Below are 11,990 nucleotides of genomic sequence, written 5' to 3' on the forward strand. Positions count from 1 at the left end.
GGCGAGGCGGACCAAAACCGATTCTGAGGCTACGCTTCTTAGGGGGAGAATGAGGCGCACGCCTTAGTCTTTTCAGGCGGTGAAAAGCGGTCCGAGGCGACGCTTAAGAGGCGTTATAGGGTTTTTTTTTTTACTTTTAGACCTTAGAAATCACGTGATATAACCTAATTTTTCTCCAGCCGTCACTCCTTATTCTCTCGTTTCTTCTTTCTTTTCTGAGTTTCTCTTCTCGTTTCTTCTTACTCCCGTTGTTAGCCAAATCGAACATGGTCATGAACTTGTGAGTTAAAATCGAAGTTGCTCCCCACTTCTGCATCAAAATCCGAAGGTACTGAGTTGTAATTGAAGTTGGACTTCTTGAAGGTTGCTTGACTCTTGACTGCTTCAAATCAAAGGTTAGAAAAAAAATTGGAAATTCTATCCACTTTACTGTGTTTTCATGAGTTTGTATCTTCTTTTCTTTTGGCAATTACACTCTCCTTTTGCTAATTACACAACTCGAATTAGGCAACTTAGTGTTATCAGTTTGGTAGTTTCTCCCTATAATGCTTTTGTACACTTACTTTATTGCAGAATATTTATTAAGTTTTGGACTTAAAATGGCTTCTAAAGGAGCACGAAATGATCCAGCTTGGGTTCATAGTGAAGAGGTACAAGTACCTGGAGAGGGTGCCAAAAAAGTTTACAAATATCTCAAGTGTAACTATTGTAGCAAGGTCATCAAAGGAGGGGGGGGGGTAAAACGAATGAAGGAACATCTTGCTGGATCATGGAAAGATGTTGCACCTTGTGTAAACGTGCCCGACATAGTAAAGGAAGAAATGAAACAATATCTAAAAGCATATCAAGATCAGAAATTCACTAAGCAACGTAATTTTGAGGAATATGTGGGTTGTGGATCATACCATATGAGCAATAGCAATAACAATGTTATAGGTGCAAATTCTAGTCCTAGTGTTAGCACCAAGGGGGTTAGAGGCCCGATAGACCATTATATGGAGATTCCACTTGATGATGACCAAGGGACAGTAGCGGTTGAGAAGATGACACCAGCGAAGGCTAAAGAACACCGCAATAGAGTTTGCTTGGATATTGGGCGATGCTTTTATGAGAATGGGATGCCATTTAATATTGCATCGAGTCCGGCTTTTGTAAATATGGTGCGTTCAATTGCTAATTATGGTCGTGACTTAAAACCTCCTTCAGCACACGAGTTGGGCACTTGGATTTTAAAAGAAGAAGTCAAGACAACCACTACATTTGTTGATGACATAAAAGCTACATGGAAGCAAACAGGAGTTTCATTGTTATCAGATGGCTGGTCCGATATTAGAAACAGAAGCTTGATTAACTTTCTTGTGAACAATAAATATGGGACAGTCTTTTTGAAAACTGTTGATGCATCAGATTGCATAAAAAATGCACAAAAGTTGTTCGAGCTACTTGATGGTGTTATTGAGGAAACCGGTGAAGATATTGTCATTCAAGTGACCACAGATAATGAAAGCGCGTACAAAACTGCTGGTACTTTGTTGATGGAGAAGCTAAAACATTTATATTGGACTCCGTGTGCTGCTCATTGCATAGATTTGATGCTTGAGAAGATTGGAGGGTTGCCACAAAACAAAAATGCTTTACTTAAGGCGAAAAAGTAAGCAATTTTATTCATAACCATCAATGGGTTTTGAGCTTAGCAAGAAAGTTTGCAAAGAAAGATCTTCTTCGCCCTGCTGCCACCCGATTTGCAACTGCATTTTTGACACTAGAAAGCATGTACGAGTTGAAACAACCATTACAACAGATGTTTGTTTCAACTGAGTGGTCAAATTGTGCTTGGGCTAAGAAGTCGGATGGAATAGCTGTCAAGAAGATTGTCATGGATGAAGTTTATTTTTGGCCAAGTGTGGTTTATTCAATGAAAACCACAAAGCCTCTGGTTCATGTTTTGAGACTTGTTGATGGTGAAAAAGAACCAGCAATGGCTTATATTTATGGTGCTATGGATGAATGCAAGGAAAAGATTGCCAAAAATTTTGATGGGGATGTGGGTTCTTATAAGGAAATATGGGACATTATTGATGAAAAATGGGAGAATCAAATGCACCGTGACTTGCATGCAGCGGCTTATTTCTTGAACCCGCGCTACAGGTGGAGTCCCGATGTTTCCCGACATCCCGAGATAAAAATGGTTTTGTATAGGTGCATGGAAAGACTCTTGGATCAAGAAACTAATGAAAAGGTTGATTCACAGCTCGATGAGTTTAAGTACAAGAGAGGGTTGTTTGGATATAATGCGGCTTTAACATCATACCTTAAACGGCCTCCGGGTATAAACTAGAAGTATAATTATATATACATTTTTCAATTATTATTAAATATTATACTAATATGAATTTGGTTTTTTGTTTATTTATGTAGTTGAATGGTGGGATAACTTTGGAGAGAGTGTGCCCGAGCTCATGATGTTTGCAACAAAAATATTGGGTCTAACTTGTTCCGCTTCAGCTTGCGAAAGGAATTGGAGTACATTTAATCAAGTACACACAAAGAGAAGGAACCGGTTGACTACGAGTAAAATGAATAGCTTGGTGTACATTATGTACAAGAAGAAGTTGAAGAGAAAGTTTGTCTCAAAGAAGAAGCTAGGAGAGGATGATGATCCCTTAATTGTTGAGGAATTGCCATCTGATGATGACTGGTTAGTCGACCCAAGTATTGAAGATGATGAGAATAGTGAAGAAGTTGGAACGGATGAAGTTGCAGCAGAAGTTGGAACAAGTGCAAGTTCTAGTTCAAAAAGGAGGAAAGGTGTTCAACTAAATCTGGTTGATGAAGATGATGAGCTCGATGGTCAAATGGAAGATGATGATGACCTTGGTTTATGTTGATTTAGCTTGATTTAAACACTATTATGCGTTTGTTTTTACTAATTTGGCATGATTTGAAGACTATTATGAATTTTAGTATCTTTTTATTTTTGGGATCATGACATTAAGTAAGACTTTTATGTTTGAAATTGGACTTTAGTATGTTTTTTATGATTAATATAATATATTATTATTATTATTTTATTCCGCCTTGAGGCTTACGCCTCGTTTCGCCTCGAGGCTTACGCCTCGTGAGGCGAGGGGTAAACGCCTTGAGGCCCGATTCCGTATTTTAAAACCTTGCCTAGATGTGTACAAAAACCCTAGATGTAAACTTACCGAAAAGCTAATTACATTGATTAGTCATTTTCCTAACTAGTAAAATATGAGTTATAAAGGTCTTCTTTTCATTTCAAGTAATATTAGAATCGTAAAAAATTATAAAGTATATTTGTATAATATCAATTGTTGCGAGGATTAGTATTTAAAATTATAAAAATTGTGCATTATTTTATTTTTAAATTAGACTACAATAAAAATTACCTTTTTTTAAATATATATATAAATAAAATTAAATCATAATCGACATTCGACAACTTTATAATCTAACGGTTTGTTTTTAGTTTTTAGTTAATAATAAACTCTCACGTGTGTGTATATATATACACGGTTCCGTTGAAGATTCTCTTTTAGGCGAGGGTTCGTGAATATACCTTAAAAAAATTGAAAAAAAAATCTAAGAAAATAACACAAATAAAAAAATCGAGCATACTTTTATATCCGGGAGAAAAAAATGGAAATAAAAATTTTGAATCATTAAAATTGAATTATGGATCAAAAAAATGATCCATGGTTCAATTTAAATGATCCAAAACAAAATTTTTCAAATTTTTTTCTCTGATACAATAATATGCTCAATTTTATAATTTTTATTTTTTAAAGATTTTTTAAGATGTTGTTACAAATCTTCACTTTAAAAAGAGTCGTCATCCGATCTTATATATCTCTCTCTATCCCCCCTCTCTCTCTCTCTCTCTCTCTCTATATATATATATATATATATATATATATATATATATATATATATATATATATATATCTTAATGTGTTTTTTATCTTTATAGTGTTGTAGAATGCACAAATATGATTTTAGTCAAATTATTTAATTATTTAATTAAACAAAGTTAGATATTAAATGATTTCCATAATAGTATGTATATTAAATGATATCCATTATTATAATTATTTTTTTATGGAAACTAATTAAATTATTCATTAATGTCAGCAATAATATATTTTCAGAAAGAATTCGTATTTAAGTTTTTATGTATGAGTTCATTTTTTTTAAAACTCACTCACTTAAAACACAATAAAGTTGAATAGAATATGAACGACGATAGTGTATTATACTAAAATACACTATCATAATTTTCTAGATATGAATTTATTCTGAAAGAATATTATTATTGACATTAATGACAAATTTAATTAGTTTCTATAAAAAAGAATTATAAGTATGCATATATATATATATATATATATATATATATATATATATATATATATATATATATATATATATATATATATATATATATATATATATATATATCTTTAGGTTCTATGGAAAACAAAAAACCCTAAAAATAATAAAAATTCATAAAACAAATACTTAGAGATCACAAAACTTTGTTTTGAATTTTTTTTTTTGAAAAAATCACACCTTTTAACACAAAATCTCTAAAATTTATTTTGACAATAAAATTGTTTTTTAAAAAAAAAACAAATTAATTTTATATTTTATTTCAACGAAATTTTAAAAAAAGTTGCGCTTTTGTGATGTCTAGGTATTTTTTATGCATTTTGGTGTCTTTTAGGGTTTTTCTTTTGTTTTCCATATAACCACTTCCCTTTATATATATATATATATATATATATATATATATATATATATATATATATATATATATATATATATATATATATAATTTTTATTAAAATCTTATTGACGCATTCTAGCATACAATAGATGTGGAAAACATTTGAACCTAGGTCTCTAACTCACTCACTCACTCTTATTCTCTCTCTCTCTCTCTCTCTCTCTATATATATATATATATATATATATATATATATATATATATATATATATATATATATATATATATTTGTTCATCTGTTAGGATCTTACGCAACTGTTTCAAATTTACGATTATGATTTTGCAAAGTGAAAAATCTTATGTAAGATCTCGATTTTAACAATCTTGATTTTATATTATCATTTTTTATTGTTTTTTTAACAATTATCAATTTATCGTAGTATTTGATGTGTATTTTTAATTCATTAGTTTTTTATTTATAAGTTCTCGTTTTTCGTATCTAAACCACATCTTATTGATACTAAAAACACAAAAATAGTAAAAAAGTGTCTTGTAATTAAATCTAAAATAAATAGTTAAACAGTAAATCTTCAAAAGCTGACTGATGATTAATCTCTTCAGGTACTTTTGTTTAGACTTGATTCTTCCCAAAATACTGGCTAACAATTAAGTGCAACGTATATTTATTGATAGGACATAAAACACCATGTAGACTTAGACATCAACAGGTCTCTTCCGTTTTACCTTTTTTACTCTTTTGGAACATAAAACACCATGTAGACTTACCTGTTTCAAAATCCATTTCAGGCTCTTATGTACCCTCTTCTTATCGCCTGTAAGTCAATAAGCAATTTGAGGAAGGCTACATCTCAGGAAGTGGTTGACAAATTGAGGCAGCACAGTGGTCTATTGGTTGATCAAGTGAAATAATAACTTATTTTATGCATATTTTTTTAATGCCATTGAAGTTAAATTGTAGGGATAAATGCAAATCACAGCAATGTAATGGTTTCGTTGGTTTTATTTTCTGATTTGAACAACCAGACACTCTCCTGCAAATTCAAAAGGAAGATGACACAGGCAAGGAGTATCCTTTGGGAGCTGCCCTTGAGGCTACTCTCATACATACCATGTCTATTATTAATTAGTTGATATTGATATTGTACAACTGACATGATTTATTGCGTAGGATTTCCGACTTGTTTTTGATTAAGAGTTAGGATTGATATTGAAGCTAAGAGACATGATGATTGGCTTGATACATAAAGGGTTTTAGAGCCTCTTTAGACAACTTAATGATGAGTTAGTGAAACAAGAAGGTGCCCCTTTATAGCAATGTAGTATTAGGTTATATAGTTAGGAAAAACCTCTTAGTAACAATGTACAATCAGATCCCTTTAATATCAATGTATTATAATTTTTTGACATGATGTTATTGGATGAAATTGATTGTTTTGGTATATATTTTTTTATATATTTTTGTATTATGCGTAAAAGAGTATCGTAAAGCCACATCGTATATGCATATTTTAAATGGTTGCTGAAATTATGACATGCAAATATGTATCATCTTCATTTATGACAGAGGCTATAATGATACGCAATGCGTGTCCTAAACGCGCGTCGTAAGGTTACGACACGCAAATGCATGCCGTCTTCTTTTATGACAGGGCCTTCCTTGATACGCATTGCGTGTCGTGTGCATCGTATATAGATGACGCGCAAAAGCGCGTCATCTCTTGTTATGACAGGGTCTTCCTTGACACGCATTTACGCGTCGTCTGAGCGTTTTACGACACAGATTGTGCGTCGTAAAATGCAGTTTTTCTAGTATTCATTGAAACATAAACATCATACAATATAAGCAAATCAAATATAAATTCTGCCAAATAATTCTGACCATAACCACCATCTAATGATCAAAATAAAATAAATAATATATAAGTATAAATGGAACAAAACTGATCTCAGAAAGCATTAAGCTTCAAAAGAGGAAGTGGAAAACCCGTCAACTTCTATTGCTCTATAAATCACGCCCTCGCGAATAGCTTCTGTTGCTCTGCTAATCTGCTCATCTTTTCCAGCAAGTGTCCGGCTTTTCTCCTCCCTCTGTCCGTACCATGATGTAGCAAATCCATCAGTTTCTCCTTAACTCCAAGTTCTTGAGCCTCGACCAAATACTTTTGATTTATAGAACAAATTTCAATTAAAATTCCAACTGCATTCTCTTTCATCCTAGGGGATCCATTCCCAATCACCTCAACCAGTATAGGCACCGCCGCTTCTTTACCTATAGCTAATTTTCCTTCTGCTTGGCTTGACAAAATTACTAGAATGGCTAACGATTCATCCTTCAACACACCATGTGGTTCCCCAAGCAGTTTCATCAAAATGGGGACTACATCCGCTTTTAGAGCCCTTATTCTGTTCCCCTGATACATGCATAAATTATATAAGGCAATGCTTGCGTCCCTCTTCCCTCTCTGAGTACCTTCACTCAACAGCAACACAAGTGGTGGGATAGCTCCTGCAGAACCGATGGTTACCCTATTTTTGTCCATTGAAGAGAGGCTGAAAAGAGTGGCTGCTGCGTTCTCCTGTGCTTCCATGTTACCTTCCTGCAACACGTAAATGATCCCGGGCACAGCTCCAGAAGACACTATTATGCCTTTGTTTTCATCATGAATCGAGAGATTAAGAATTGCGTTCAATGCATGTTCTTGTGTAAGTGTGTCTGGTGATCCGAGTAGGTGTGAGAGCATAGGGATTGCTCCAGCCTGGACAATGGCCACACGGTTGTCGTCGTGTCCTTTTGCAAGGAGGTGGATTTCACTAGCGGCGATCTGTTGCTCATCAGGACTGGCGGAGTACTTTAGTTTATACACGACACTTTCTATCATGGAACGTGCTGCAGGGATCGAAGCGGAAGGTTTATGGGTCTGCAAAAATAAAACAAATATTAAATAAACCTCGTGTATATTGGATATGGTTGATAAAATAATAACAAAGTTTGTTGTTCAAGTCTTTAGGGAACCCAATTTGTACTTGACTATGGTTTCAACAAAATGTCATATCTATGTCAAACTACACGTCGATAACAACATAAGTCAACAAAAATGTCAGTTAGTACTTGTGAGTGGTAACCCCTTTAAATGACGGATCTGCTTTTTAATATCAACAATAAATGATTGTTTTCATCCAGCCCTTGCTTGTTTTTGATCCAGACCTCTAAATCAATCGGAAAATATCTCATTTAGGTTTCAGTGCTTTATATTTTGTTCTTTTAGTGATTTTCCTAATCTTGTTTGGTAAATTGAATAACAAACTCATTTTTATGTTTGTATTCAAAATTTTGGTCTGTATCAATGAAATTTAAACAATGCATTAAGTTATACATGAAATTTATATCACAAAAAAGAAGGCATGTCTACAACACTACCACAGTTTGGCTGTGTGAATAAATGTAAACTGAGATTTCGTACTCAACATTCTAAAATAGAAAGTTGGACAAGACAAATGCAACACTAAGTATATAAAGAAAAATGGCTTTCCAACTTTTGGAGAAAAAGGATATGACCAAAATAATTTTAATTTGATGTTAGATGATTATTTGGCGTCATTAAAACTTAAAAGGATTAGAACAATTTATCATGTTGTATCATCCACAAATCAACAATAGGTTTGATTTTCTTCAAAAAAACAAAATGAAAAGACTTACTTGAATAGTTAGCGCTTTCTCAATCCTCTCAATGACTTTGTCCATGGTAGGGCGTTCCATCAAATTGAAACTAATGCACTCATATGCAATTTCTTGGAATGCATCAAAAGCTCTAGTATCAATTTGATCTCTTATATTGGGATCAATTACCTTATGAGGTTCCTTGTTATAGTATCTCCGAACAGCAGTTATGAGATTTTGTTGGCAATCATCTCCAAAACTTTTTTCATGATACACCAACATCCCACTCAGGATTTCAAACAATACCACACCGAACGAGTATACATCCGATTCTTTTCTGAGGATACCACTTTCATGGTAAGCTGGATCCATGTAAAACTGTGTACCCGCAACCCTTGTATAAATTTGGGTATCACTCTGATTTCTTGGACCAGATTTTGACAAGCCAAAATCACAAACTTTTGCAACCAAATTGTTATCTAACAATATGTTAGAACTCTTGACGTCTCTGTGTATTACTCTATTATGCTCCCCAAGACCCGAGTGAAGGTAACTCAGTCCTCTTGCTGCCCCTATGCAAATCATCAGGCGTTGTGTCCATGTTATGCAACTCATCTTATGTGGGTCTTGGAGATGATAATCAAGGCTTCCATTCATAGCATACTCGTAAACTATAATCATCTCTTTGTCTTCATCACAATATCCAATGAACGATATGATGTTTTCATGGTGAAATTTTGAGATCAACTCTAACTCGTTTCGGAACTCACGTTCTCCTTGGAAGCTATCCCGACTTAGCCTTTTGATAGCAGCTGCAAGATTTTGCCAGCGTTCAGAGAGTTGACCTTTGTAGACTGCACCAAATCCACCGCCTCCAATACATCTCTGTTGGTTGAAGTTTTCGGTGGCACGGTTGATCTCTTCCAATGGAATTAGATAACTTTCAAGGCTTATCCTTGAAAAAGACATGTCTTTTGATATTGGTGAAGATGTATATGGATATGGTGGCAAAAGGAGGAGATGCGGAATTCGGGGTCTTTGTCGGATTTGTTGATTTAGAAAAGGTTTATGGGGACATAGAGAGTCAAGTCAGTGCATGGCTATATATGGGTGAAGTTGAAGATAGTGATGTCATAGGTGGCGGCCGAGCTGATGGTGGGAGAAAGTAAACCTTATTGATACATCAAACCATCATACAAGTTGTAGCGTATTGTCTTTTAGAAATATTTAAAGAAATTGACTTTACTTATTATTATATATGTTGTTTTTATACAATATAATTTTATGTATTATGTTAACACATTAGCTACTATTTCAAGATCATTTGGGATTTCTTTATAAATATTATTCCGTCATTCACATGGACCAATTCTTCATTCTGCTCAATTTTATGAATGAACTTAAGCAGATGGTTATTGCTATTCCACGCAGTAATAAGGAATATAAAGTGTGAATGGGCTATTCCATTGATGTCTTTCTATAGTGTTGCAAACTAATCTAGTGAACAGTTGCAACATAAATAACCCTATATACAAGAAGGGTAATTGTAACAGTTATAGGTGTAGTTTTCTAACAATTTTTTTTTTTAAAGAAAAATACATAAAATTGATTTCATACGTATTTAACAAAGAGAGCCGCGTAGATTATAATGAAAAACAAATGAACCCACTAAAAATATTAAACGTACTAATGTACCAAATTAAATTACATGAATATGTAATCCAAAAAGTCAAAGATAGGTGTATAGAAACTACTACATCAATATAATCAACACATTCATTTTAAATTTTCTATGCATGCTGCTATTTTAGAGTATTGTAATTAAAGGAACCCAAAGCATTGACTTCAGGTACCATGTCGGTATCTTAAATATACACATTGTGATTTCCTTTACTTTGTATAGTATATAATTTGTATTGTTCTGGGCTAAAAATATAATTTGTATTGTTAATTGTCCTCATATTTCCACTTAGTAATTTTATACTTCCACTTAAAAAATAAATGTTTGAACCTTTTTACCCCTTAGTTAATAGTAATGGATATGTAGAGAAAGTTCCTGAGTTTATTAATAAAAGAAAAACATCCGATTCTTCTTTTTTAATTATAAAAAAACTCACCCTCCATACCCGGTTACCACACTTTTTCAAATGGCATGGAAGTTTCGCTGACAAGTGCTCCGTGCCTCCGTCGTTGAAATCTAAAGCCTCGCATGAGCCTTGGTTGCATAATTGTTCGCCTCGTCTAAAGCTTAACCAGAATATAAGGCATCTTTAATAATCATCATTATCAAACATTTTTATGTTGGTTACTATATTAGTACGGAGTACTAATGTATTTGTAAGGTGTCATGTTAAATTGTTAATGCGGTATGATAAGGGACGTTTACAGTGATCCAGTTTCTTGGCAAGATCTACCGAGGCACTGCGGTTAAGCGAGTTTAAAAGACACACACATTATTAATCAAGCCAAACGGTGGTGCATGGTTACACTTGCCTGGACTTCCGATCAGCGAAAATCGAAACTGGAATTCACCCCACAAGAACTTAGGCGTTGCATCACAGGAAAGATGGAGCACTTGATACCCGACTTAATTCCAATAACTAGGGTTGTTAATCGGGTCAATCCAATCGGGTTACGGGTTAGTCGGGTTTTTCTTAATAAAAGTTTCACATGAAACCAGAACCTAATAAGGTATGGGTTAGTTGGGCTTGGGTTAACGGGTTTTGGCTTATTTGGGTTAATTGGTTTAAAACAACAAAATACAATACATATTAGTAGCTAAAATAGTTGAGAATTTACGAGTTACGTTTAATTACTCAATATGTCGATTTGTTTGTGAATTTATTAGTTCGTTTACTCGAGTATTTAAACTAACTAAAAAGTTCCATATAGAAATTTACGTTGACATATATAGAGACGTAAAATGTAAATTGGCAAAAATGTTCAATATATAGATTTGTTTGTGAGGCACACGTAAAAAAGAAATATTACACAATATTCTTCTATAATTTTTTGCATTCTCCAGTGCGCCGATTCAAAGGGTTTTACAGAAATCAATTCAAATAGAGAAAAAATTAATTAATCTTAAACTCGTTACTGATAATCATAAAATCATAACTGAGTTGAGTCATATGCATTAACTGTTGTATATTGTATTCGCATATAGTAGCTATTAAACGGGTTATTCGGGTTGATCCCAACCCGAAAAGAGTTAAGAATTCTACACGAAACCCGATCCTATACAACTTTCGGGTTTGTTTGGTTAACCGAAATCTCTGTTTAGACCCTATTAACGTAACATCCCGTTTATTAGATAAATAAATAAGATAAGCAAATAAATAAATAATAAACCCTGAGAACTCCGAAATGTAATTTATATTTTATTTTAGCCCTAAATTGTATTAAATTAGCACCAGGGGGGTGGTACACCTTGGGGGTGTTAAAGGTTATATTTTTGGATATTAAAGGTTAAATTGAAACATTTGCACTTTGATTGAAAGGATTTTTAGAGTCAAGGACTAGAGTGTAAATATTGGACTCAAATTGTATGGAATTGAGAGGGAG

General features: G+C 33.4%; 3 protein-coding genes across 3 annotated transcripts; 2 read left to right on the forward strand and 1 right to left on the reverse strand.

The window, feature by feature from the left end:
• Positions 1-599: 599 nt before the first annotated feature.
• On the forward strand, positions 600-1,655 carry LOC128127788 (uncharacterized). Its single transcript, XM_052766478.1, has one exon. The coding sequence runs from the start codon at positions 600-602 to the stop codon at positions 1,653-1,655; it is 1,056 nt and encodes a 351-aa protein (XP_052622438.1).
• A 116-nt stretch (positions 1,656-1,771) lies between these two features.
• LOC128127790 (uncharacterized) lies at positions 1,772-2,888 on the forward strand. Its single transcript, XM_052766481.1, has 2 exons — positions 1,772-2,327; positions 2,419-2,888. The coding sequence occupies exons 1-2, from the start codon at positions 1,772-1,774 to the stop codon at positions 2,886-2,888; spliced, it is 1,026 nt and encodes a 341-aa protein (XP_052622441.1).
• Positions 2,889-6,409: 3,521 nt separating this feature from the next.
• On the reverse strand, positions 6,410-9,491 carry LOC122196922 (U-box domain-containing protein 12). The gene is made up of 2 exons (XM_042900392.2): positions 8,466-9,491; positions 6,410-7,686 (listed from the first exon to the last, which is right to left on the reverse strand). The coding sequence occupies exons 1-2, from the start codon at positions 9,393-9,395 to the stop codon at positions 6,778-6,780; spliced, it is 1,839 nt and encodes a 612-aa protein (XP_042756326.1). The 5' UTR covers positions 9,396-9,491; the 3' UTR covers positions 6,410-6,777.
• Positions 9,492-11,990: the final 2,499 nt, after the last annotated feature.

Source organism: Lactuca sativa, chromosome 1 (genome assembly GCF_002870075.4).
Source record: "Lactuca sativa cultivar Salinas chromosome 1, Lsat_Salinas_v11, whole genome shotgun sequence".
NCBI classification, from domain to species: Eukaryota; Viridiplantae; Streptophyta; class Magnoliopsida; order Asterales; family Asteraceae; genus Lactuca; species Lactuca sativa.

Coding starts and splice junctions, on each gene's coding strand:
- LOC128127790 (XM_052766481.1), top strand. CDS start 1,772: ATGTACGAGTTGAAACAACCATTACAACAGATGTTTGTTTCAACTGAG. Junction 2,328..2,418: donor ATACCTTAAACGGCCTCCGG/GTATAAACTAGA, acceptor TTATTTATGTAG/TTGAATGGTGGGATAACTTT.
- LOC128127788 (XM_052766478.1), top strand. CDS start 600: ATGGCTTCTAAAGGAGCACGAAATGATCCAGCTTGGGTTCATAGTGAA.
- LOC122196922 (XM_042900392.2), bottom strand. CDS start 9,395: ATGTCTTTTTCAAGGATAAGCCTTGAAAGTTATCTAATTCCATTGGAA. Junction 7,687..8,465: donor AGAAAGCGCTAACTATTCAA/GTAAGTCTTTTC, acceptor TTATTTTTGCAG/ACCCATAAACCTTCCGCTTC.